The sequence below is a fragment of the Aspergillus fumigatus genome, chromosome 3, assembly GCF_000002655.1.
Source record: "Aspergillus fumigatus Af293 chromosome 3, whole genome shotgun sequence".
NCBI lineage: Eukaryota > Fungi > Ascomycota > Eurotiomycetes > Eurotiales > Aspergillaceae > Aspergillus > Aspergillus fumigatus.
In genome coordinates, this window is record NC_007196.1 from 861,620 (window position 1) to 884,461 (window position 22,842).

A 22,842-nucleotide genomic window follows, 5' to 3' on the forward strand; every position below is an offset into this window, starting at 1 on the left:
TTTCAAATGTTGCCCCGCTGTCGGTCCCTACCCGAATACGGGGAAAATATCACTGCAACTCGAAATAGCTGTTTGCCTAATCAGGCAACCCCAGTGGAACATATGCTGTATACTAACTAAGTAGTAGAACAGTTCATCTGTCCACGCCATAGCAGGCACATACCCATGCGGACTAGCTGGCTCAGCCGACCCCAAGGCAACGGCAGTTCGCGTTTTGGAGAACTTCTATCCAATCTCCTCTTCCTGCAGTGCATCACTTACAGATTTACTAGATTCTCTCGCCATATAGTCTATCTTTATGCAAGTCATAGCCTTTGAAGGGACTGCGGGAGGTTTGTCAGTATTCCCTATTTGAACCAGGCAATGCGGTAAGCAAGGTATGTGGTACTTGGCAGTCTAGGGAATGCCCTGCAGGTCTTTGAATAAGTGTTCTGTTCCAGTGACCAGCCTATGCTGGGATCAAGCTCTTCCGCATACTGTTCGTGGGCAGTCTTTGTCTCTATGCAACAGAACCAACATCCAGGAGTTATGCAGTATCAAGAACTGCAAATCAATCCACCTTGCTCGCTAGATAGCAGAAGCTAACCCTTTCATCCTTTATATCAAACAGCAAGTAGCATCTTGTACTCGTCCCCCTCCTGGACAAGGCACCTTCAACTCATGTACAAACTATGCACAACCCTCAATCCATAGTCATCTAGAACCTCACAGGCCTGTTCTCTCGAACCCAGACCTTCTCCTCCTCCGACCCAGCAGCCGGCGGCGCAAGCCCATTGATCTTCCACAGATCCCTCGGCGCCTCCGTCACGAAATACTCCCAGTCGATCCCCTTGGGCTCGAACATGGGCGTCAAGAACGCATCAATGCGTTTCAGGAATCCCTGCCGCTGCTCGTCGGAGGTCATCGTCCGCGCCAGATGGTAGATGGTCAGCGCGACGAAGTTGGGGTGCTGCTCGCCGCCGATAAAGGATGTACCGGCTGGTTGCTCGATGAAGTGCACTTGGACGTAGAATGCTGGGAGGCCGAAGCCGACGTAGGCCTGGGTGATTTGTTGGGCGAGGTGGGATTTCTCCTCAGGGGTGAGGGTGTTGGGACTGTGTTGGATGAGCCAGCGGGGCATTGTGATTATTTGTGGAATGGTTGTTGTTTATGGGATCAGATGAGTGGGTGTTATAATTGTCGCTGATTGTCGAGGACGAGGAGGAGGATCATTATATAGTCATTGCTAGAAGAGTTGTATCATCAGGACAGACAACCAGTCTGTGCCACCCAGAGAATCCGACAGCCTAGAAAAGAGCAGCTGCATTCGTGTGGATACTACTACAACAACTACTATAGTCCGTTACCAGTAAAAACAGATCCTGTGATATGCTTGCACCTAGATTGAGCGGGGTGGTAACATGCTGCACCAGTGAATACTAATCATCCCGTTCTGGGCTTGGTGTTGTGCTTAGACGGTATCACTAATCAGTGATATGACCAACCTGGTCAGCCAATTGATCGTCTCCACTGAAGTGATCACTAAACATTGGACTCGCGCCGAGTCAAGATTCTTAGTGTCTTCGGCCTCCACCTTGAGAAAACGAACCCCCCCACCAGATATAAAATCCCGACTGCATCTCATGCCGACCCAGTAAGCATGAATCAAAGAGTGTCGAGATGTCGTCCGGTCTTGTCTTTCTTCGCCGGCGCCACCCAGTTTATGGCTGGCGCCGTCTCCTGGGAAGCCCTCGGATTGGGCCGTGGCCTTCGAATCAGCAAATGCACAAACAGACCCTGCAATTCCAGAACCGTTCTTCGAGATATGAGAATGCTAAATTCGCCGTCTCCCGAGGTATCTCACGCGACAGCATTTCCAGGATGCTCGATAGATCAAATATGTCCTTCACGTTGCCTCGCCTAGTCCGCACGGAATAGGAAAGCATTTTTTCCTCCTGGCTGTGACGGGCACCACGGCTCACTGAAAGAAAAGGGCAAATGCACAAGATCGGATTGGTTGTGATTAGCTCGACCTTTGTCGCCCTTCTGCCTCTTGAGGCCGTATCAGCCTGCGAGGTAATCAGAGGTAACTGACATCCGTTCCGATGGTATACCCTGGTCAGATGAACGACGGAGCACAGGAAGCAACACCTGCGACTCCACAGTAACACAAATGCCAACATCACAGAGTCAGGTGTCTACACCATTTACTCGACCTCTGGTATGCATCTAATTGATCGCCAATAAACAAATTGGCAACGCTATGAAGAACAATGTCCTATTCTTGCTCGTTTCTCTTCGCTCGGCTTTCAGGTTTGCACGTAATCATTTTTAAACGACAGCCGAAGAGATGGGCGGCAGCAATAGACTCCTCATCGGGACCATCACAACGTTGATACAAGGGCAGCATTACCGCCGTGCATATGTTGCTGTGGTGCATGCGAAAGCCAGAGTCCTCTCTGAACTGCGGAGATCGCGCTAGAGAACTCAGGCCATTCTTTGCCACTTGGCGCAGTCTAAGAGGAGAGCACGCCGAATATGAGGTAGGACTCGCTGCAGCCGATGGTCTCGGGAGTCATGGACCAGCGATCGGCATCTCTGAATAACGTAAAAATGTGATGCGCTGTCGGGAATCTCATTGGGCTACTGCGACGGCCTGAATAGGCATTAGAGGCATGCCGATGGGCCAGGCATGTTGCGATATGAACCTCTCCACATCACGTTTCCGGAACCCTGGCGAACGGCCTAGGCAAATGCCGCGGTGGGACAACCCTGCCGAACAAAATCAGCGCTCAATGTCATACTGGTACACAGTCCAACTGGGCTTACAATTGATCAATTGATCTTCATCGACAGCGAACATGTGACCCCGAGAGAACATCGCTCTGTCATCCCAAAGACCTGACTGCCATGTTCTAGCAACCACATCCTGATGATCGCTCTGTAAGCCGGCTGGAAACATATTTCGATTGGAGAGAATTATGCCCTGCTCCTCAAGGAATCCCTCCACGTCTTCCGGGTCAAACCAGGGCTCTTCAAGGTCTTGAATACTCAACCCATTTGCATACATCATCGAAATGTCTTCAGCCGAGGGAAGCCAATGAAGATTGGGATCGCCGAGGGGCGAATGCTTCTGTGGGTAGTGCAACCCGGCACCGCCCAGGTTCAGCAAGGGAATACTGAATTTCCTAGAAACTTCAACTCCATCGGAAGATTTCAGAAATGAGTTCAAGTATGAGATAAGTTGACGTCGACTCCATCTAGTCATCAGGAAACCAAAGTTCCGAAGTAATGCGGAGTCGGGAACATCTGGATTCCTAAGGTATCGGAGTGCGAGCTTATAGGCGGCCAGGTGCAACCGCTGGGCGAAGAAGGGGCTATCCGGACGGTCTAGATGTGACATTGGTGTGCGTATGTTGATAAAGTGAGGAGATAGGACTCTGATATCTGTCGGAGTTGTGATGGAAAAAGGGGAGCCATTAGCCATGCCCGGCGTCTCGATTGGCATCAGTACGCCGAAGGGCTCTGCGCCGCCGGGATCACCGTCTCCAGAGCCTGTTCTGACAGCGACCACCGAGTCTGATGACTGGCTTGTCTGATCTGCCGAGTGGAAGGATGACTGTTCGGACGCAGTGATTTGGGACAGTGCTTTATCTTGCGGCGCAGCGTGATCTCCGTCTGTTTCGGTCATCTGACTTGAAAGTGTGACATACTTGGCGGTCACCTCTTTAAGGGACTGAGCAATATCAGGGGATCCATTTAATACGCCTGATTGCATTAGCGTGTCGCTAAAAGCAAGAAAGGCTTCCGTCATTGTCTCGATGACCGATTCCATTTCCGCGATTCGATTCTTCAGCTGCACCATCGTGGCCTCTTGACGGGAACGATAGGCGCGCTGTGCCAGACGGACTTGAGCCCGGCGTCTCTGATACTGCTTTGAGCAGGAGCTCTCGGAGTAAGACAGTGGTCACTATAACTCACCTCCGCAGGTGTCTGAGCATCCTGCACTTTTTGAGGGCGACCTCTCTTTTTAGACGACCGTTCCTTGGCCTTTGCTGGTTGTGAGTCGACCATGATCTTCTTCGGTGACCCGTCGTCCTTGCCGGACTGATGATCGTCAGAAGCCGTTGAGAGAGCGGGGTTCGGTTCAGTTGATGACATGAGTGGCTCCTGAGACACAGAGATGGGACTCGAACTGAAAGCGACCGAGGCCAAGCGTGATCACTGAATAAAAAAAGCAGCACGTCCGTCGTGGCCAAAACTTATATGGGAGCGAAGGATGACAACTTGAAGTTTATGAGCTCTGAGGTATTCTTGAATACGAGATCCACCTGGGGCGCACTCGAGCTCCAAATAGTGGCCAGGTCATGTGAGGGGACCGAGTCTGCAGGAGTCTATCCAAGATTATTAAGCCGTCTGCGAACTGTCATCAAACGAGTCAAGGCCTGATCCTTTACGTCACTCGTATGCGTGTCCATCTGTCAGCATGAAATGGATTTAAACAGTCGCTGCTGCCTGAATCTGGTAAACCTGGGGACCTCGGGGTGTCACTAATTAAAGCCAGGAGCAGTGGAGATTGTTCACTAATCAAAAATGTTAGCCAAAGTCTAACACAATCATTGAGCAAATCGGAGGAACCCAGTTCCGAGCTGACTGTGTACTAGTAACTCGGTGCATCCGGAGGGCTTGCAGCTTGGCGTGGTTCGGAGAAAGGTCGCCGTGGTCTAGCGGGATCTGCTCACCCCGGTCTGACATTTCTCCGGGGCGCGCCCGCCAGATCCTCGAGGCATCCAGACCGGTGATTCGTAGCCTGAGGCAGCAACATTCGACTGGCAGGACTCTCTGTGGAAGGCAGTGATTCCCACTACAGAATACAGGTCGATGTCTCCTTCCATATTGCTTATGCCCTAGGTCAACAAGTTTCCCTAGCATCTTGATTATCACACAGTGACAACGATCTTTATAACATAGTTGTTCTAGTGTTACTTGGCATAGTATTTAGGAGTATTGAAGGGTGTACATGTTTGCGCCACTTTGCAATCAAGTGTACATGCCGCAGGTCAAAAATCCGTTTTGTGTCCGTATCATAAGCAGGAGTCTCTGCGGGCAATTGTTCTTCAATACTCTACCTACACCCACAACAATCACTGCAAGTCAAACGAGGTTCTATCAGGCAACGAGTCTCCAGCCCGCATATACCACCCGAGCGACAAAGATGATCACAGCACCTAAAACAGCCGACACCCCCGCAAAGATGATTGCCGCGTCGTAAGTCCCATAGGTGCTGATCATAGCCCCCGTGATCGGAGTCCCCGTCAAACTGGCCAGACTTAGCACACCCATCGCCATCCCCAGATACGATCCGATCACATTGGGCTTCGGCGCCGTCACGGCAATCGTAGCCGCAAACAGACCGATGACAATCCCCGAGCAGAAACCGAACAGCACCGAGAGCACGACCATCCCGCCACGAGACTTGATACGCAGCCAGCATAGGATCAGGATGCCGCACGCAGCGGACGCAGCGGCGAGGGTATTGAATCGACCCAGACGGTTGGCGAGCGCGCCACCGAGGATCCGACCGACGAGGGAGCCTGCGTTCAGAATCGCAATAAGGTAATTGGACAAACTGACGCCGATCCCGATGGATTGTGCGTAGCTTGGGATGTAAAACATTGGGACGAAGAGAGCCCAGGTAACCAGAAATACACCGATGATTTGGACAGTGTACTCAGGCTGCTTCCATGCTTCCAGAAAGAATGGCGCACCGGTGCGTCGTTTGGGTGCATTAGATGAAATGGCAAGGCAGGCGACGACGCTGAGTGCGAGCATGATGAATCCGAGGATCCGAACGGACCAGCCAAAGCCCAGGGACGATTGATTGAGCATGCGGTTCAGCGCGATGGGGATGATGATGCCGGCGAGAGAAGAGCCACTGGAAGCGATCCCCAAGGCAAGAGGTCTGCGTCTGAAGAAGTGCTGGTTCACCGCAGTCACAGTTGGAGTGTATGTCAGGCCGTTGAAGACGCCGCCAAGGACGCCTTGTGCCAGGATGAACTGGTAGTATTCTTTGCAGAGACTGGTGAGCATGACCGAGAGAACGAAGACGATCGAGCAGGGGACCAGTATAACCTATGAAAGTCAGTAATTGTCTGTTCGCAAGGTTATCACCCTTACTCTTGGTCCATATCGATCCATGAGGGGACCAGACACAAGTCCGCTGGCGTACATGAAAAAAGCTTGTAATGATCCAATCCATGCGATGTTGGAGTTGCTTTCGTTCCGGAGGAGAGTATTCTTGTAGTATGCTTCGTACACACTATTGCGCGCACGATGTTAGCATAATGGAGGTCTTCAGAAGACGAGGCCTACCCAAATGCGTTCATATATCCGAAGGTGTTAAACATAACACACCAACAAGATAGCACTGTCATCCAAGCCTTGAGCCCACCTTCTGGGAAAGTTGGCTTGGGAGGCTCATTCTTTTCGGCCTGAGAGCTGTCTGGTGCTGTCTCTATATTGCTGCTCATATTGTTTTGAACGAACCCTTAGAGTGGTAATGCCCAGAGATGTTGTAGATGCAGCCCAAAGTCGCCGACGCAATCCCAGTCTGGCTGGGGCATGGAAGCAGCATCCTGAGCGCATATAAATGCAATCGCTTTTCCATTGCGTCTGTTGCTATGTCTCGTTGGTTTACCAAAAGAGCAAAAAGCCGTATACTTAAATCCGCCATCCGCTCGGAGATACAGAACTATTGCTGTCATCCCTCGGGCTATTTACCGAATTGGGTAATTTTCGATCTCCGAGCCTCGTGGCCGAATGGCACCTTCAGTGTCAGTCGTTACCAACACTACTCTTGTAGTATGACAATCTCTTTTCGCCTACTTAGCTACAGTTGAGTGACAGAATGAAATTGAATCACACTCATGGTCGAAGTCTAGGGCCACGGCGGGGTGGAATTAGCCATACCGTGCATTGGCGGGCTCGTCATCAAACCATACAGGCTGCACCCCATAGTTGATCACTGTACTTTTGACCTTGGTGTAGCTCTCATAGGCCTCGATGCCATTCTCCTTTCCCATACCACTTTCCTTGAACCCACCCCAAGAGGAAGATGGATCGTTCAGGTGGTGTCCGTTTACCCAAACAATGCCTGCTTCAATCTTTGCAGCAACGCGATGAGCCTGGCTAAAGTCGTTGGTCCAGACCGATGCGCCGAGGGCATAGGACGTGCTGTTGGCAATGCGGATGATTTCCTCCTCCGATTCGCATCTCACGAGCGCAATAACCGGCCCGAAGACCTCGTTAGTCGCGAGATCCGAATCGGCATGTGTCTCGATGATGGTCGGCTCAAAGAAGAAGCCTTTTCCATTTGAGTTTGTCGGGTTACCACCACAGAGCACGCGGCCTCCCTCCTGTACTGCCCGCAGCACGAAAGCAGAGCATCTCTCAACGGCTGCGCGAGAGATGACAGAACCAATCTGCGTGCGCTCTTCCATCGGGTCTCCCACCCGCAAGGCTCTGACCCTTTTCTCCAACAGGTCTTTAAACCGATCATAAAGATCAGCGTGCACTAAGAGCCTACTCCCAGTCACACATGTCTGCCCACTGGCAATAAAACTCGCAAACATCGCCGCCTTGACCGCCAATTCCACGTCGAGGCTCGGAAACAAACACACCGGCGCCTTTCCCCCAAGCTCCGCCGTGATGGGGATCATGTTCGCCGCCGCCGCGGGCGCAATAGCCTTGTACGTCGCCAATCCACCCGTCAAATCAATCTTGGCAAGTGGCCGACTCTCACACAGAGATTTGCCCGTCTCGGAGCCATACCCGCTGACGATCTGCAACACACCGTCCGGCAAACCCGCCTCCTGAAACAGCGGCCCAAGCCTCAGCACCGATAACGGGGCCAGCTCCGACGGCTTGACAATAACCACGTTCCCGCCCGCCAGTGCCGCAGCGATTTTCTTCGTCGCGATCAGAAGAGGGTGGTTGTACGGTGTTATCTGCGCCACCACGCCCAGCGGGAGCCGGGTGAGGGTGTTCACAACCGGGCCCTTGAAGGGCGTCACGCGGCCTTCGTGGACGCGAGCCAGCGAGGCAGAGTACTCCAGCCATTCCGGGACGCGAGCTAGCTGGGCGCGCATCTCGCGGATCGGTCGGCCGGTCTGTCTGGTTTCGAGTTCCACAAATTCGGGGATGCGCGCGCGGAGAAGGGCAGCTGCTTTTGAGAGGACGGCGAAGCGGTCGGAGGCGTCGGCGCGAGACCAAGATCCGCCATGGAATGTTTCCCATGATGTTGCGATGATGGCTTGGACGGTTGCTTGGGGTGTTGCGTCGATGGTTGCGATCGGGGTTTCGGTTGCGGGGTTGAGGACGACGATGCGTTCGGGGGTTGGAGGCGTATGGGTGCCGTTGACCCAGTTTGATACGTGCGGGACATCCGACATTGTGGTTGTTTTCCTGGGTAGTACGAGGTGGTTGTCCTTTGGTACTGTTGCGACTGCGCATTTCTAGGTAGTTTTAACTACTTATAAGGCTTACCCCGCATGATAACGCGAGCATGCGGCATCCCATCGCTCCGATAGCATCAACAGGTCCAGATAAGCATATCTTGCTAGCTCTCTGTCAGGCTTCCGAGTCTGCACATAGGATCAACCTCGGCTATGTTGTCGCCGCTGACGTCTGCTGGGCTCTGTTGTCCTCGCTGGGCCTGAGTACTGACGGAGGACTTGCCTTATTATATATCATTCATGCTGGTCCTAAAGGTCATACCTGGCACTCACATATGAGCGGACAATCAAGTTCCATCTCTTACTCCAAAAAAAAATAAAATAGCAGAATCCAACACAACAGATATATGAGCAGTACAGCTGCTCTCAGTCTTTTAGAATATACCGAGCTCCATCTCCCACGCGGTCATGCTGTGGGATGTACAAGGATACGAGCCGCCAGAGTGTAGTAGATCGGCACCCTAGGTAGTGGGAAAACTTTCGTATTATTGAACACGTTGTTCATACCTATTTTAGAGGGAGTTCCAGGCTTCTTGGAAAGGTTTGGCCCGAACTCGTAGTCTTGAGATGTCGTGGCCTCTTTGATCATGTGATTCAACTTGCTTTTCAACACTTCAACTTAACAAAAAGCGCCCGGCTTTAAATCCTTTATTCAACCCACTTCAATCTGCCCTAGTACTATACATCCAGTTTTTGTAAGAAACATACAGAATTAAACCTAGGTCTATAGAATAGCAAGAGAATCAGCTGTTGAAGCCAGTCACCTACCATCTATTTCTAAGGTAGAGGCCGCGACAGAACTAAGTACTCCTGACGCGTCTGCCAAAGTTGTCTGGGTGAGAGATTTTACTATTAAAATAGGCCACGGAGTACCCCTTATCAAGGCCGAAAATATGAAGTTTCTCACAGAAAACAACAAAGTTCCTATTCTAAAAGTTTACGCAGCCTTCAAGGACCCTGTCAATAATAAAACTTATATTATTATAGAATATCTCCCTAGTGATATACTTGAAAAGCTATTACCATCCCTGAACTCAGCTAAAAAAGCTATGATAAGTAGCTTAATTAAAGCCGTGATTACTAAACTATAGAGTATACTATTACTAGATTACTTAGGGATATTGAATCATCAGCCCTATCTAGACGGGGTATTCTTGACCGAAAAATTAGACCCTAAAATTTCTAGACCCTTCGCAAAATAGGAAGATATGAATCTTGCTATTATTAAAAAGCTTTACTAGACAGAGTTAGACTAGTGTATTTAATTACTGCAAAATATGGTCCATCAGACCTTAAGCAGCCACCGCACTATGTTTACTCACGGTGACCTTCAGCCGAAGAATATTATTATTTAAAGGCTTAGGGATCAGGATAGATGTCCTGAGTTTAGAATTACACTAATAGATTGGGAAAGCGCTGGGTGGTATCTAGAGTTCTGGGATTTCTGCAATGCGACAATCACCTGTTAGTTTAAACCTAGTTAGCTTGAACTTATGCTGGACATACTGGATTAATACCTAGTTAAGTTCCTCATGATGCAGGTAGTGTACTCATCCGTGTTTTACTAGGTAGAAAAGCCATTAAGCAGATTGAGACACATTTATTTTTTTTAGGGTACACTTGTTGCGCTGTTCATAGAGCACCTAAATTCTGAGCCGCAGGAAAAAAAAGAAAGGCCATTCCGAAAACCTCTGATTACTGCCAATACTTTCCCAGCGATGTAGTCCAGGTGATAAACCAGGCTAAGACTTTATGAGATGGCGACATTGTGAAAGAGGAACGCAAAGCACCTACCATTTTAGGGTTCAAAAATGCCCTTCTGGAACGCCAAGCTGATGACATCGTCGAGCCAGTTGTTGCATCGGTAAAGAGGCTTGGAAAGATCCTTGCGTTTACCACTGAGAGTAACCTGAGATCCCGGCGGGGCAACTGCGTTACAGCACTCCGTCTCAAACCTGTTCAGGTCTTTAGCTGCGGTTGTTCCGATCTTCTTCTTGGTGTGTGCCACATATGAGGCCGAGAGTAGAGGATCCTTAGTGTCTCGCTTTTGGTACGTCATGCCTTGGAGGATGTTTCCGACGACGTGAAACATTAGTCCGGCCCGAGCCCGTTTCTGCACTGGGCTGCGTTTCTATGTAGATGGCAACGTGGGTTTGGCTGGCCAAGGTATTCAGCGGTATAGACTTCATAAGACATCGCGAGAAAACAATTGAAATCCAGCAACATTCAAGAGATAAAGATGGACTTAGACTGAATCGGAATATACGCCTGAGCAGCCTCATGTGCATCCTGGTGAGATTCATACCCCTTATATAGCTTGTCATCCTCTAGTGAAACTGACTGTTGCCACTGTTACTCCTATCTAGCACAGTAGTTAGCAAGCTGTGATAGTAAAGCGGTTATAGAAGATATCACATGGTAGTTGGTGTCCTACATCCAACATGATAAAATCAATTATCGCTTCTGACCAATCCCTGGGCCCCTTTAAGCGCACCCCGTGAATAGGACTCCAAATAGCCGCTGACCACGGTTGGGCCAATTTTCCCCTTTCGTAGTGGATACGCCTTGTGGCTTTTACTCACACCTTAAAGAGCTGGTTGGCCCTCGTAGGTGATCCTTGATAGCTTAGCGCCTGGCATTTTGGCGCCCATTTCTAGGAATCCCTTGAACCAATCACTAAATAAGTTCAGACTACTATCGCGTCGCTTCTGTGAAGTCAGACACTATGTGGGTGGTAGTTATTAGACAAACCTAAAGTGCTGTGATAACTAGCGCTGGAAAGAGAACTATAGACTCAAGTTATCCAAACAGCGACTGCACACAACGCAGCACTGTGGTTCACGCAAGTCACCTCTCAACATCAAGGAACCACGGACGAAGCGGTATGGGTGGGCGAAGTCACAGATACATGTGACTGAATCATTCATTGGCCGTTCCAGCCTTATCGGATCAATTCCTTCATCTCATTGGATCTATCGATAAGTCGAACCAGTGGAAAGCAGATCGTATTAGCGCCAAGGGCTAGGTAGCAAAAGGATATCCACATTGGTCTGGTCTGGGGGTCGACTATGCTCCGGTAGTCCCTATTGACCGCCCTCGATCAGGAGGTCTATTCTAACAGAAATACTCTGTACTGCGGAATCGGAATGAAATGATGGTGATTATTAGGACTTCCGTCTGTGTCACGCCAGATTCAGAATGATTTCTCCATGGGCTAGTGCTCAGCAAGCAGTCAGGGGAAGTGGAACCGAGTACTATTACTTTTACACTACTAGCCCTACCTTAGTCTTACCCACTAACCCAAGCTCATAGCTTCATGTATACTTATTCCTATATCGCTAGGAGTACTAACTATTATTTGTCTTTTACCATTATCCGTGACTAACCCACCTAAACCAGGAAGTCACGGATAATATACACTGCACTCTTAGCTTTATTTGCTATTAAGTATTAGCGTATAATTTTTTAATAACTCCCCTTCCTAGCATAATCGTCTTAGCCCACATTACAGAGAAACCTAACCTATCAATGTATTAAATATCCCAGCATACCCACGCATGGACGGTATGATTGGCCAAATGCATCCACTTAGTGCTTACAGATGGCTTTTCCAGCTTCACAGATGGAGTACTTACAGTCTTAGTCTTATAATGGAATTTGTCACCAACATAAGCTGTAAGACCTAAGCTTCTGGAATCCGAACTTAGTTGGACAGATGGTGGCTGACATAGGAATGACTTTCTCTGTAGATGAATTTTATGTAGAAGTACTTTGATATTATTGATACATTTGCTCAGTAGTGGAATGTATCTGAATAATAAGTTGAGCAGCTAAGGGAAATAAGAGAATCTCCCATATAATCGCCCATGTGGGTGCGATTTAACCGGCATTATGAAGTAGACGATGGATTTCTGCCAGCCTAGCACATCATTATCCTGGCCTGACTAAGGCTCTCACTCCACTTTTGAATTCTGTCAAACTCAGTCCCGAAAGCTTTGCCTTGAAGTTTATGCGAGATTGTATGGGCATGAGGAGCATACCGGGCTTGCAAGTATTCCTCCTGTCTGTTGGACGTCCGCAATGCAATACTTTTCTAAGACAGCTACCAAGTGACTACTTGAGATTCCGCGTGGACTTTAGCAACCAATGTGTCATGCTTATCAACCCGATGGTAAAATACTGGAGATGAATGTCTTGTCGAAGGTGAAAGCCGATCATCGAATATCGAATTCATAAAGGGGACTGCTTCCCACTTCATTTAATACTATCAGACCGCAAAGCAAACAGTGAGAGAAAGAACTCCATCTTATAATCCCAATCATCAACATATCAACAAGATGCGTTTCATCACAGTCCTTCAGACAATTGCCCTCCTGGCAGCCTCCATGACTGTCAAAGCCTGGAACCAACTGGACAAAGAGAATGCGGTATTCCTTTATCCCTATCCTGGTTGTTCAGCCACTAATTCCCAACCAGGCTGTTCTCATCATCGACTACCATGTCGGTCTCGCCCAGCTGGACCGCGATTTCAACACCAACGACTTCCGCAACAACATGCTTGCCCACGCCGCCTTGGGCAACCTGTTTGACCTGTCTGTCGTCATGACCACTTCCTCCGACGCGGGTCCCAATGGACTGACGATCAAGGAAGTCGTGGATTTGAACCCCAATGTGACCATTGTTCATCGCCAGGGCGAGGTCAACGCCTGGGACAATGCCGAGTTCCGCGCGGCCATCCAGGCCACTGGCAAGAAACAATTGATTGTCAGCGGTATTGTCACTGAAGTTTGTAAGCTTCGTCTTACGTCCAGCGTCGAGGTAGAACGAGACTAACGAGATAGGCACCGCCTTCTTGGCCCTCTCGCTCATCGACGAAGGATACGAGGTCTCGCCAACACCGAGGCTAGTGGTACCTTTGACGACAAACTGGCGGCCGATGCCAACCGTCGCATGGAGAAGGCTGGCGTCACCCTCATGGGCACATTTGGCGTCGTCACCGACCTGATGCGCGACTGGAGAAACACCCCTGGCCTGGACCAGGTTCTGCCCTACCTGGACAAGTAAGTTGCTCCATTCGACATTTTTCAAATGGGACTCACTGTAACTAGGTACCAATACGCTTGCGGATTGGTGGCTCGTCACCACGCTGGGGCTCTTGAGAACGGCACTCTGGCTGCTGTCGAGAGCACGCTCATCTAAGCATAAGCATCGTGGAGCACAATAGCGCCTGTTGTAACTTGCTAATACTCATGGGTGATTGGTAGAATAGCGTTAGAGGCTGGTTCTATGTCCTTGTGGGAGGTGTCAAAGCGATAATATGTCAATCATTGTCACTCCTTGATAGATTGCTTACTGGTCGGATCGTTGGTCAAGTCTATAATCTCGTTATGCCTTCGTTGCGAATTAGATTGTTACCCTTGACTTAATGCTGAACCAGCAGATTTCCATGGAGAACGAAGGAAGGTGGCCGTCTGGACGTTGGAAATGGTGATCCGACTGCACATTACTGGGAAGAGGACAGGTCTACACATCCTCCCTTTCCTTGAGTCCCTCCGGGTCTTACCACACCATATATCACCCTTATGCCCGGGGAACGGTTGTTAGTATATTATTCTAATTGCTTACCACGTCCTATACCTCATGGGAGTGGGAGGTTCCATAAGCACAGTTCACGGTGCCCCGCCAAACATAATTGATAGAGCAATAGTCCACCTGTTCCGGTCGCGAGTCATGACTACTTGGAAAAATCTACATTACAGGCTGTGCCTCCATTGTGACCCTTGGCGAATAATATTATCATATATGAAACATAAAATAAAAATAGAAAGCTTACTTCAGCCCTGTATGAGTCAGTCAGATTCGCTGACTCGTGATCTACCTACGAGTTATATTGCATCAGCAACACCCCGAAAACTCCCGTTGATGACGCATCGCGCTTATAACCTCCGCAAGTTGGCGAGCATATTTAAGAGCATGCTACACCGGTAGACCTGTCCATCATAGCACAATCATTTGAGAAGTTCACCATCACGACTGATCTGTAATATGATTCCCCGGACCGAAGTTCTCATTATCGGGGCCGGACCCACTGGCCTCGTGCTGGCCCTGTGGCTCACCCGCCAGAACGTCAAAGTGCGCATTATCGACAGGCAAGAAGCCAAACCATCCACTTCTCGGGCGTTGGTGGTCCACGCTCGTCCACTCGAGCTATATCGCCAGCTCGGCCTCGCCGACGACGTGGTCGCCAACGGCCACAAAATCGAAGCTACCAATATCTGGGCTGAAGGCACCCACCGCGCCCATGTACCCATCGGTGATGTCGGCAAGGGGTTGACCCCATACCCGTTTATTCATGTATATCCTCAGGATCGTCACGAGAGGTTACTGGAAGACCGCTTGAACGCGATGGGGGTAACGGTGCAACGGAACTGGAAATTGGTCGACTTTGAGGAGCACGACGAGTACATCTTAGCTCAACTGAAATACACATCCGAGCAGCCAAGTTCAACAGAGAAAACAGAGTTCTGTGAAGCAAGGTACATCGTGGGCTGCGACGGCGCCCACTCCGCCGTCCGTCATCTTTGCAACATTGCCTTCGAAGGTGCAACGTATCCCCAGCTCTTCTATGTAACCGACATCGAGGGCAGCGGGCCAACGATGAACGGCGAGGCGCACGTTTCGCTCAATGGATCCGAAATCATGCTATCTCTCGCATACGACACAAACCGACGAGCCCGTCTCGCGGGCGCCGTGAACGAAGAACACGTAACCAAAGACATTTCCGAACTGACGCTCGACGACATCCTGCCCACCACGATCAAGAAAATGGGACTGCAAATCGACAAAGTGAACTGGTTCACCACCTACCGCGTGCACCATCGCCTCGCAGCCAGCTTCCGCAAGGGCCGCGCGTTCCTCGCAGGCGACGCAGCGCACATCCACAGTCCCGTCGGCGGACAGGGCATGAACACAGGCATCGGCGACGCCATCAACCTCGCCTGGAAGATCGCAGCGGTCGTGCACGGAAAGGCCGATGCGTCGCTGCTGGACAGCTACGAGCCCGAGCGCCGTGCGTTTGCGAGTACCCTCGTCAAAACTACCGACCGGGGCTTCAGCAACCTCGTTGCCAAAGGATACGTAGCGAACTTCATCCGGACTTGGGTCATACCCACCGTCCTGCCCGTCTTGACCTGGTTTAACAGAGTTAGGCACCGTCTGTTTCAAGGCGCGTCGCAAATCATGTTGAACTATCGCGACAGCGCTCTGTCTGCGGGTACGGCGGGCTATGTACAAGGCGGCGATCGGATCCCGTGGGCGCCTGTAGGGGACGTGGATAACTTTGACAGCCTGAAGGAAATTACATGGCAGGTCCATGTGTATGGGGATTCGAAGCGGGCGATGGCGGATTGGTGTCGCGACAAGGGTGTGCCTCTGCATGTCTTCCCCTGGGATGGGAAGTATCAAGCGGTTGGATTTGGGAGAGACGCAGCCTACCTCATCCGACCTGACACATACGTAGCTGTTGCAGAACCGTCAGGGCTTCCAGAGACGTTTGAGCAGTACTTGGAGAGGAACGGAATTCGTTTGGTCTGATTGATGGCTTCTGTTATGTACTATATCCGAAAGCGCGGTGTTGGGTTGACTTTATATCTCCTCTCCTAGAATACTCCTGTCGTCCTATGAATGGAATCTACATGCTGTATACCATTGCAATCTCTTCTGTTTGCCCTGTTCATCCTCAGCCTTAGAGGCCGTCTGTTCAGTCACTCCGGTCTACCTTGCTCAAAATTGGTTGTGGAAAAATAGCGGGAAATACGAGGCGGGGTAACAATCAAATAGTAAAATAGCCCTCAGATCTAGATCTAGAAATATCGGAAGTATGCAGTAGTAGCCTTCAATCCCATGGCAGACGCAATATCCTGGCGGCTGTTTCCACCTGACCTCCAACCGGCGGACAGGCAGACAATGGCGAGCTGCTGGCAAGTCTGCGAGCTCCTCACTGATCAAGAATCAAGAGGTATGTCCTGTCTCGGGGTAGTTGGACAGAAGGATATGGGAGTGTCTTGCTGAAGGAAAGTGCACGAGGATAATGTTGAAGCTCTTGGATTATTTGCTGCACGCGCCTTTCATACCATAACCAGTCTGCCAGCATTAAGGGCCAGGGAATCGCGATGCGCATTGGTAGGCACATCATTTAGCCATTGTTCTGTGCTAGAAGAATCTGTTAATAGCGGCAGAATATTCCTACCCATTGACCCGCAAGGATTGACAGTATTATTAGGAAGCAATATGACCTTACTGTACACCCAATGCGCAAGTGACATTATATCCCCTGGCTAGTCTAGAGGAATTCTGAGCAAATTCTCATTTATACTTAAGTACTGCCCATAAGCCAATCAAAACTATATTGGCTGGAAATAGGCGTCATATTGTGCTTCTGTTCCTATTGAAGTTTCCATTTAAAAATGTGGCTCTAAAACGGAGGCCTGGAAATTCTCCTTTGTGATCAGGCTATGACCATGACTTGTGACTGCTGCTCTCGTCTGAGGGGCTCTTCGCAATAGGTGAAGTGGCTGCTGGACAGAGAATTAGCGTCCTATTCCCTGTCTACTATGACATCTGAGAGACGCCGTCCAGTCTAGAACCCTCGAAGGTAGTATCACTAGTTATACTAGCCTAGGCTGCTATGAAAAATGTGACTCAGCCAGCTGCCTATTTAATATGTGAAATAGGACCTTTACCACCAATTCAAACCATACTTGTTCATGAATTCCTAATGTCTTCTCAGTCGACAGATGTGAGTGTCAAGTTGACCTATCTCCAATGGCAGTCTATCTACAACGATACACGACCATATCGCATCGCCCAATTCGGCCGTAAAAAGAAAAACGCCCAGAAGCTAGCGCATAACCTGATATTTCATAAAGGCGACAGCGAAGAACTTATTCGAGATATTCGGAAGACAAAGGAACAAGGCGCGCAGTTCAGCCTTGAAATGAATGGGTTCATTTATCGCGAGTATCCGTCATCATCAATGGCGCCAAGCGATTTCTGGAGTGCAGAACAGGTTGAGAAGGTCTTCTTGCCTGAATGTGAAGCGGTCATAAGAAATGAGATCAAGGGAGTGGATCAGGTTTACATCTTTGACTGGAAGGTAACAAGCCCCATTTCATGTGCAGGATGACCAGTTTGTCACTAATATCTATTCATGATTTTTTTGATAGCTGAGGAAGAAGAAAACCGCAAAAGACCGGCAGGCTAAAAATCGAAAATTGCTGAGCCGAGCTCGACAAGTCCATGTAGGTGAGTTATCTATACAAACCCTCGCCTTCAATTTATATAACCACTAAATACGTCAAGACACGCTTCTGACTGTCGATCCCCCCCAAACACCCACGATGGAACGCATTCGCAACCATCTCCCTGAGCAGGCCCGGCACCTTCTCTCTGGCCGAGTGCAAATGATAAAGTGGGTAAACAAGAGACAAAGCAACCCTAGCTCTCTAGCTCTAATGGTCTTTTTTCGAACTTTTCTATACATTATGTGCTGACTTATTGATGGAATGATTATAGCATCTGGCGGCCAATTAATGGTCCAGTTGAAGAGTCCCCCATTGCGGTTTGCGATGGACGTTCTGTTGATACGTCAAGGTTGATTGGGGTAGATATCACTCGCGGCCGCTATACAGGCACAGTACAGTATGCTCTATATGATTCGACGAAGCCGTTTCATTGGTACTATATGAGTAGGCAAAGCGACGAAGACGTTCTATTATTCAAAAGTTTTGACTCGAGGGATGGGAGTGTGAAACGTAAGTGGCCATTCACCATCTACCCTGTCCCATCATCCGACCCTGCCAGCAGGAACAAGTCTAACAAAGAATACCACATGGCTAGATGTCCCACATACATCCTTTCCACTACCAGAAGCACGAAATGGGGTACGTGCGAGGGAAAGTATTGAGGTTAGGGCTTTAGGCTTTGTGTATCCAACAATATAAGGGTATGTACTCCGTATACCCAAAACTTCATGGATGGCACTATGTATTAAATTAGGCTCTTGTTATTGGAAAAGAAAAATTTAAAGTCAACATACATACCCTATGTATGCTCCACGTGTATAGTGCCTTTAACCCGTAGAGTAGCTTGTTTTAGCTCATATCTATTAATATATGTTTCGAGGAACAGGGTTCTCATATTTATAGGACCAAGTCATATGTAATTTGTGAGTCACCAAGTCGTTTCCAGTCCAGAGAATTTGGTAATCCCTAAATTAATGTCATGATATGACTCATTGCCAGGGATCTTAGTAGTCAATATGGGTTCCTACGACGCAGTCATAGTGCAGGAACAATATGCCTGAGGCCTAAGACTGCATGCACTCTTCTGAATGAGGATGAGGGCACCCACAGGTTTTTCTCCTGCTGTCACATACGTACTGTGTTGAAAGTCTTCTTAATATCCGCTTGAAACGTATCTGGCAGCATCGGGTTTCCTAACATAGGCAACCACACATAACTTCATATGTAATTGCAACATAGTAGTGCAATAACCTCTCCTGAAAGACTTCTCCAGTCTTGCCCCCAGATACATTACCTAGGGTACAATATACATGATGTGTTTGACCCAAGCTCCTTGTCTCCCAATGATGCCTGTTATAGCAAATACTATGACCATACGATACTAATGTTGATAATGATACTAACAAGAGTCACTCTGTGAATGGTTAATTGGCACGTTTCTCAGTTGGTTTAGTGTCATTCTAAGGTCTAACTGTCTGCACTGCAGTCTAACCGTGTTATATGTCTGGGCGGGTAACACTGCCCTGAAGTCAGATTATCCTTGATAGGCATGTGGAAGGCATGGCATACGCATGATACCAATGTTAGTGTTCCTATGCTAGGACCATAAATGTTCAAAGTGAAACACAAGAACGGCGTGTTTGGAATGTTCAGAGGAAGGTTTACCCTAAGCACCTCTGGAGCGCCTAATGCCTAGCATGAGCAGCTAATCCCTTTCTGAAAGGAGGATCTAGTTCCCCTCGTGAATCACTGTCCTACAGGTCTGTAGGTGCACGGTGGTTCGACTAGCCCAGTGCCCAGCCCGACGCCATGTAGTTGGGCTTTGGCCCATTAGAATTCATGCGGATATGATAATGTGATATATGACTAGTGACAGCTGAGATGAATATCGATTTACGATTCTGGCCACATGTACATGCACAGACCACATGAAGCAGGAACTGAGGATATTTCTACAAAAACGCAAACATCTTGATCTCGATGCTCTGCCGAGGCTCATGCTCCGTCATGGAAGGATGCTCGAACGCGCTATGCGGCAGCGTATATCCTCCCTCCTCCAACTTACCACTATCAAACTGCTTGAACACCAGCGGCTCATCACGCTGCTGGTTGCTGAGATAGTACCACCGGTGATCCTTGTTGTATTGCACCTTGCTGAGCTCGTTCCAACCCTGCGGGAGGACCAGTCGAAAGGGGATGATATCCTGCGGGTTGGTAGACTGCCAATCACAAACAGCGAGGGGATCCCGATGAACGGTCTTCAGCGGGCGCCAGACATTGATGATCATGACTCGACCACTTAACAACTGCTGGCGGCGCTCGGGGTCGGGGACCGCTGTTTCGAGATGTCGCAGCGCACCCGCCACGGTGAAGTCCGTGTGGACACTGTGTGCTGGAGCGCGGTTGTCGGCTAGCTTTGCGTCGTCGGACGCAAAGCAGCGGATGCGGTGGGCGAAGGTTATTGTTTCTTTGGCGCCGGTTCTGTGCCATTCGGGTTAGAAGGTGGCATTGTTGTGGTGAAGGGTTCGTACATTTTCCGGACGAGCTCTTCCGACCTGGGGATAAGGGTGTCGATGACCTTTTGCTCGTCGGTCCAATCGTCGAAGTCGGGGACCTCGTCGTGGACGTATTGGAATCCGCGTGTTTCTAGTGTATACTGATCCTTGGTACCGCGGATGTCGTGGATGAAGACCGGGTGCTTCGCTTGTTGATTTTCTGCCTCTGCGAATTTCTCCTTTCCGTCGGGTTTAGCAAAGTCGATGATTATTGGGTCATTGGTCCCTCCCCAGTAGTTGAGCTCCGTCTGGATGTCTTGCTTACGCAGAGTGTCGGTAGTTGTACCGGTTGCTATCATTGTGTACAGCAAGATGGGAATGAGACTTGAACGATGATGTAGATTCGCAGAGGCAGCCTACAGAGTGGTGTTGAAATAACGTTCTACAATGGCATATTTATACATCTTGACTATGGCAGGCTCAAGCTCGAACTCGAAGCAAAGGAGTGGTCCACAGCGAATTCGAACCCGAACCCGAACCCGAGTGTTGATCATTCCCACGGTATTTACCCCATCAGGTAATGTGTCCGAATACGACAAAACGACACAGTCCACATGAACATTGGCAGCTTGGCTAGTCAAACCCAAGCTTGAACCCACCCCAGTTCAGCCTTGAGAAGGTCCCCAGAGGATCGTAGGCAGATCTAACTGCCTTCATCCGTCGCACATTGGCTGCAGGGAACCCCACAAACGGATCCTGCCATTCGCCCGCATCGCCCATATACACGAACTCAGAGCTGATCCCTTTCTCCCTGTTGATGGCGTGCAGAGACTCTGTGAGTCGACGCGACCAGGTCTGCACGCGGATATCGTCAGACGCAAGGTCCCAGCCTGTACTGAATTGCCACCCTAAAGCAAATATTAGTGGTTTCCATAGCAAAGAATCAGGGACGTACAGATCATGGGCTGTTCGTCCAGGCCCCACACATTTCCGATCCCATTAGTCCTGCCTACTCGTGCCGCGCCTGCTGGAGAGAGATTCATGACAAAGGTTGGGTAGAGGCCTTTCACGTCGGCTATCTCATCAACCGCTGTCTTCCACGCTTGATAGATGGAGTAGAGGGTCTCGGGGTCGGGCTGTACTGTATGGTGAGAGAACATGACACTATCGCCATCAGCATTGAACATCAAGGTTCAAAGAAATGCTCCCTACCGGAACATCTGATTCGGGGTAACCAGTCCCGAAGCAAACTGTTTCCCAGTCGTCACATTGTGCACCTTTGACATGCCAGGGAGAGCAGTGAAATTGGCGAACTGCGACGGAGGCCGGCTAATGCCTTCCTGCACCCCAATCAGCGAAGCCGAAGACACCTTCGTGGTCACATTATAATCGATCGTGAAGACACCCCCTGCTGCAATGGGATTTGGCTCATCAAGCTTGACCAGATCACATAGCGCTGTGATATAGTCATAGATCCCGGATTCATTGAAGCTCTGGAGTGTGGTACTGATCTTCGGAATTGCAAACGTCTTCAGAGTAAACTTGGTTACGATCCCGAAATTATTCGCACCTCCTTTCAATGCCCAGAATAAATCCGGGTGCGAGTTCGCCGATGCGACGACCTGCGTCCCGTTCCCCAACACCACCTCGTACCGGACGACGTTGTCCATGGCAAACCCGTACTTGTTGATAAAATAATGCACGCCACCGATAAGAGTGAGGCCAGGTACGCCGATGGTCTTCAGACGGCCGCCGATGGCGATCCGTCCGTAGGGGTCGAGGGCAGAGTAGACGTCGTACCAGGTCATGCCTGGTCCAACGTCTATGGTCCCGTTGTAGACGGTGAACTTGTTCAATCCGGACAATGCGATGAGCACGCCGTTGTCGATGTTGTTGGCTCCAGGAAACTGGCCATTGTCAGTAAATGAGTATTTGGTGGAGACGGCATCGTACATTCATATGTCCACCGCCGCGGACGGCAAAGTGCGCATCACAGTGGGTGAGGATCTTCACGGCGTTTGCAACTTCTTCAGCAGTAGTTGGGAGGAAGATACAGGAGGGGTGGAGGTCACTCCGGATATCCCAGTAGCTGGTAGCTTCGACTGTGTACCTTGCAGCTGATGGGAGGAGAAGCTTGTCCGGGTAGAACGACTCAAGCTGCGTACAGGCGCATGGAGTTCCTGTAACGGAGATGTTCCGATTGGCTGCTACCACAGTAGCCAGAGAAACAGTGAGACAACGATGAAAGAACATTGTGATGAAAACCGCTAGTTGACTATGTTGGTGTTGGCCAGTTTTCCGGGAACTACGCCTCTTATAGGGACAGCTGCAACACTGAGAACGTCCATTGACAGAAATCGCATTGTCGCATCCCTGACCTGCCAGACATAACTTTGAGGATCAGCGATACTGACTTTGTGCCCTTTGCTTCGTTCATGATAGTCGGTGCCTACACCCAAGTTTCTCGGTCTCGGGTTCGGGTTCGGGTTCGGGTTGTTTCATAACGACGATCTTCACTCAAGGGATCTGCCCTAATTTCGACGGACCAGCCAC

General features: G+C 49.7%; 10 protein-coding genes across 10 annotated transcripts; 3 read left to right on the forward strand and 7 right to left on the reverse strand.

Annotated features, from left to right (window-relative positions):
- Positions 1 to 697: 697 nt before the first annotated feature.
- On the reverse strand, positions 698 to 1,120 carry AFUA_3G03220 (tautomerase family protein; the record flags this gene model as incomplete). Its single annotated transcript, XM_743548.1, has 1 exon — positions 698 to 1,120. The coding sequence occupies one exon, from the start codon at positions 1,118 to 1,120 to the stop codon at positions 698 to 700; it is 423 nt and encodes a 140-aa protein (XP_748641.1).
- Positions 1,121 to 2,614: 1,494 nt separating this feature from the next.
- AFUA_3G03230 (bZIP transcription factor) lies at positions 2,615 to 4,140 on the reverse strand (the record flags this gene model as incomplete). The annotated part of the gene is made up of 3 exons (XM_743549.2): positions 2,615 to 2,751; positions 2,809 to 3,904; positions 3,961 to 4,140. 3 exons carry the CDS (start codon positions 4,138 to 4,140, stop codon positions 2,615 to 2,617), a joined length of 1,413 nt encoding a protein of 470 aa, XP_748642.2.
- A 1,008-nt stretch (positions 4,141 to 5,148) lies between these two features.
- AFUA_3G03240 (MCT family MFS transporter) lies at positions 5,149 to 6,509 on the reverse strand (the record flags this gene model as incomplete). Its single annotated transcript, XM_743550.1, has 3 exons — positions 5,149 to 6,111; positions 6,157 to 6,298; positions 6,352 to 6,509. 3 exons carry the CDS (start codon positions 6,507 to 6,509, stop codon positions 5,149 to 5,151), a joined length of 1,263 nt encoding a protein of 420 aa, XP_748643.1.
- Positions 6,510 to 6,938: 429 nt separating this feature from the next.
- On the reverse strand, positions 6,939 to 8,530 carry AFUA_3G03250 (aldehyde dehydrogenase; the record flags this gene model as incomplete). The annotated part of the gene is made up of 2 exons (XM_743551.1): positions 6,939 to 8,473; positions 8,524 to 8,530. The coding sequence occupies 2 exons, from the start codon at positions 8,528 to 8,530 to the stop codon at positions 6,939 to 6,941; spliced, it is 1,542 nt and encodes a 513-aa protein (XP_748644.1).
- Positions 8,531 to 9,908: 1,378 nt separating this feature from the next.
- On the reverse strand, positions 9,909 to 11,656 carry AFUA_3G03260 (uncharacterized protein). The gene is made up of 3 exons (XM_077804305.1): positions 10,927 to 11,656; positions 10,010 to 10,854; positions 9,909 to 9,954 (listed from the first exon to the last, which is right to left on the reverse strand). Exon 2 carries the CDS (start codon positions 10,582 to 10,584, stop codon positions 10,291 to 10,293), a length of 294 nt encoding a protein of 97 aa, XP_077660461.1. The 5' UTR covers positions 10,585 to 10,854; positions 10,927 to 11,656; the 3' UTR covers positions 9,909 to 9,954; positions 10,010 to 10,290.
- Positions 11,657 to 12,829: 1,173 nt separating this feature from the next.
- Positions 12,830 to 13,691, forward strand: AFUA_3G03270 (putative isochorismatase family hydrolase; the record flags this gene model as incomplete). The annotated part of the gene is made up of 4 exons (XM_743553.1): positions 12,830 to 12,919; positions 12,969 to 13,281; positions 13,330 to 13,552; positions 13,601 to 13,691. 4 exons carry the CDS (start codon positions 12,830 to 12,832, stop codon positions 13,689 to 13,691), a joined length of 717 nt encoding a protein of 238 aa, XP_748646.1.
- Positions 13,692 to 14,414: 723 nt separating this feature from the next.
- On the forward strand, positions 14,415 to 16,629 carry AFUA_3G03280 (putative FAD binding monooxygenase). Its single transcript, XM_743554.2, has one exon. The coding sequence runs from the start codon at positions 14,538 to 14,540 to the stop codon at positions 16,083 to 16,085; it is 1,548 nt and encodes a 515-aa protein (XP_748647.1). The 5' UTR covers positions 14,415 to 14,537; the 3' UTR covers positions 16,086 to 16,629.
- Positions 16,630 to 17,210: 581 nt separating this feature from the next.
- Positions 17,211 to 18,615, forward strand: AFUA_3G03290 (uncharacterized protein). The gene is made up of 5 exons (XM_743555.2): positions 17,211 to 17,646; positions 17,717 to 17,795; positions 17,853 to 17,961; positions 18,066 to 18,304; positions 18,390 to 18,615. The coding sequence occupies exons 1-5, from the start codon at positions 17,269 to 17,271 to the stop codon at positions 18,491 to 18,493; spliced, it is 909 nt and encodes a 302-aa protein (XP_748648.2). The 5' UTR covers positions 17,211 to 17,268; the 3' UTR covers positions 18,494 to 18,615.
- A 1,131-nt stretch (positions 18,616 to 19,746) lies between these two features.
- On the reverse strand, positions 19,747 to 20,759 carry AFUA_3G03295 (uncharacterized protein; the record flags this gene model as incomplete). The annotated part of the gene is made up of 2 exons (XM_001481544.2): positions 20,326 to 20,759; positions 19,747 to 20,275 (listed from the first exon to the last, which is right to left on the reverse strand). Exons 1-2 carry the CDS (start codon positions 20,646 to 20,648, stop codon positions 19,747 to 19,749), a joined length of 852 nt encoding a protein of 283 aa, XP_001481594.1. The 5' UTR covers positions 20,649 to 20,759.
- Positions 20,760 to 20,922: 163 nt separating this feature from the next.
- On the reverse strand, positions 20,923 to 22,542 carry AFUA_3G03300 (FAD-binding oxidoreductase; the record flags this gene model as incomplete). The annotated part of the gene is made up of 4 exons (XM_001481545.1): positions 20,923 to 21,197; positions 21,245 to 21,453; positions 21,502 to 22,196; positions 22,243 to 22,542. The coding sequence occupies 4 exons, from the start codon at positions 22,540 to 22,542 to the stop codon at positions 20,923 to 20,925; spliced, it is 1,479 nt and encodes a 492-aa protein (XP_001481595.1).
- Between the last annotated feature and the right edge of the window lie 300 nt (positions 22,543 to 22,842).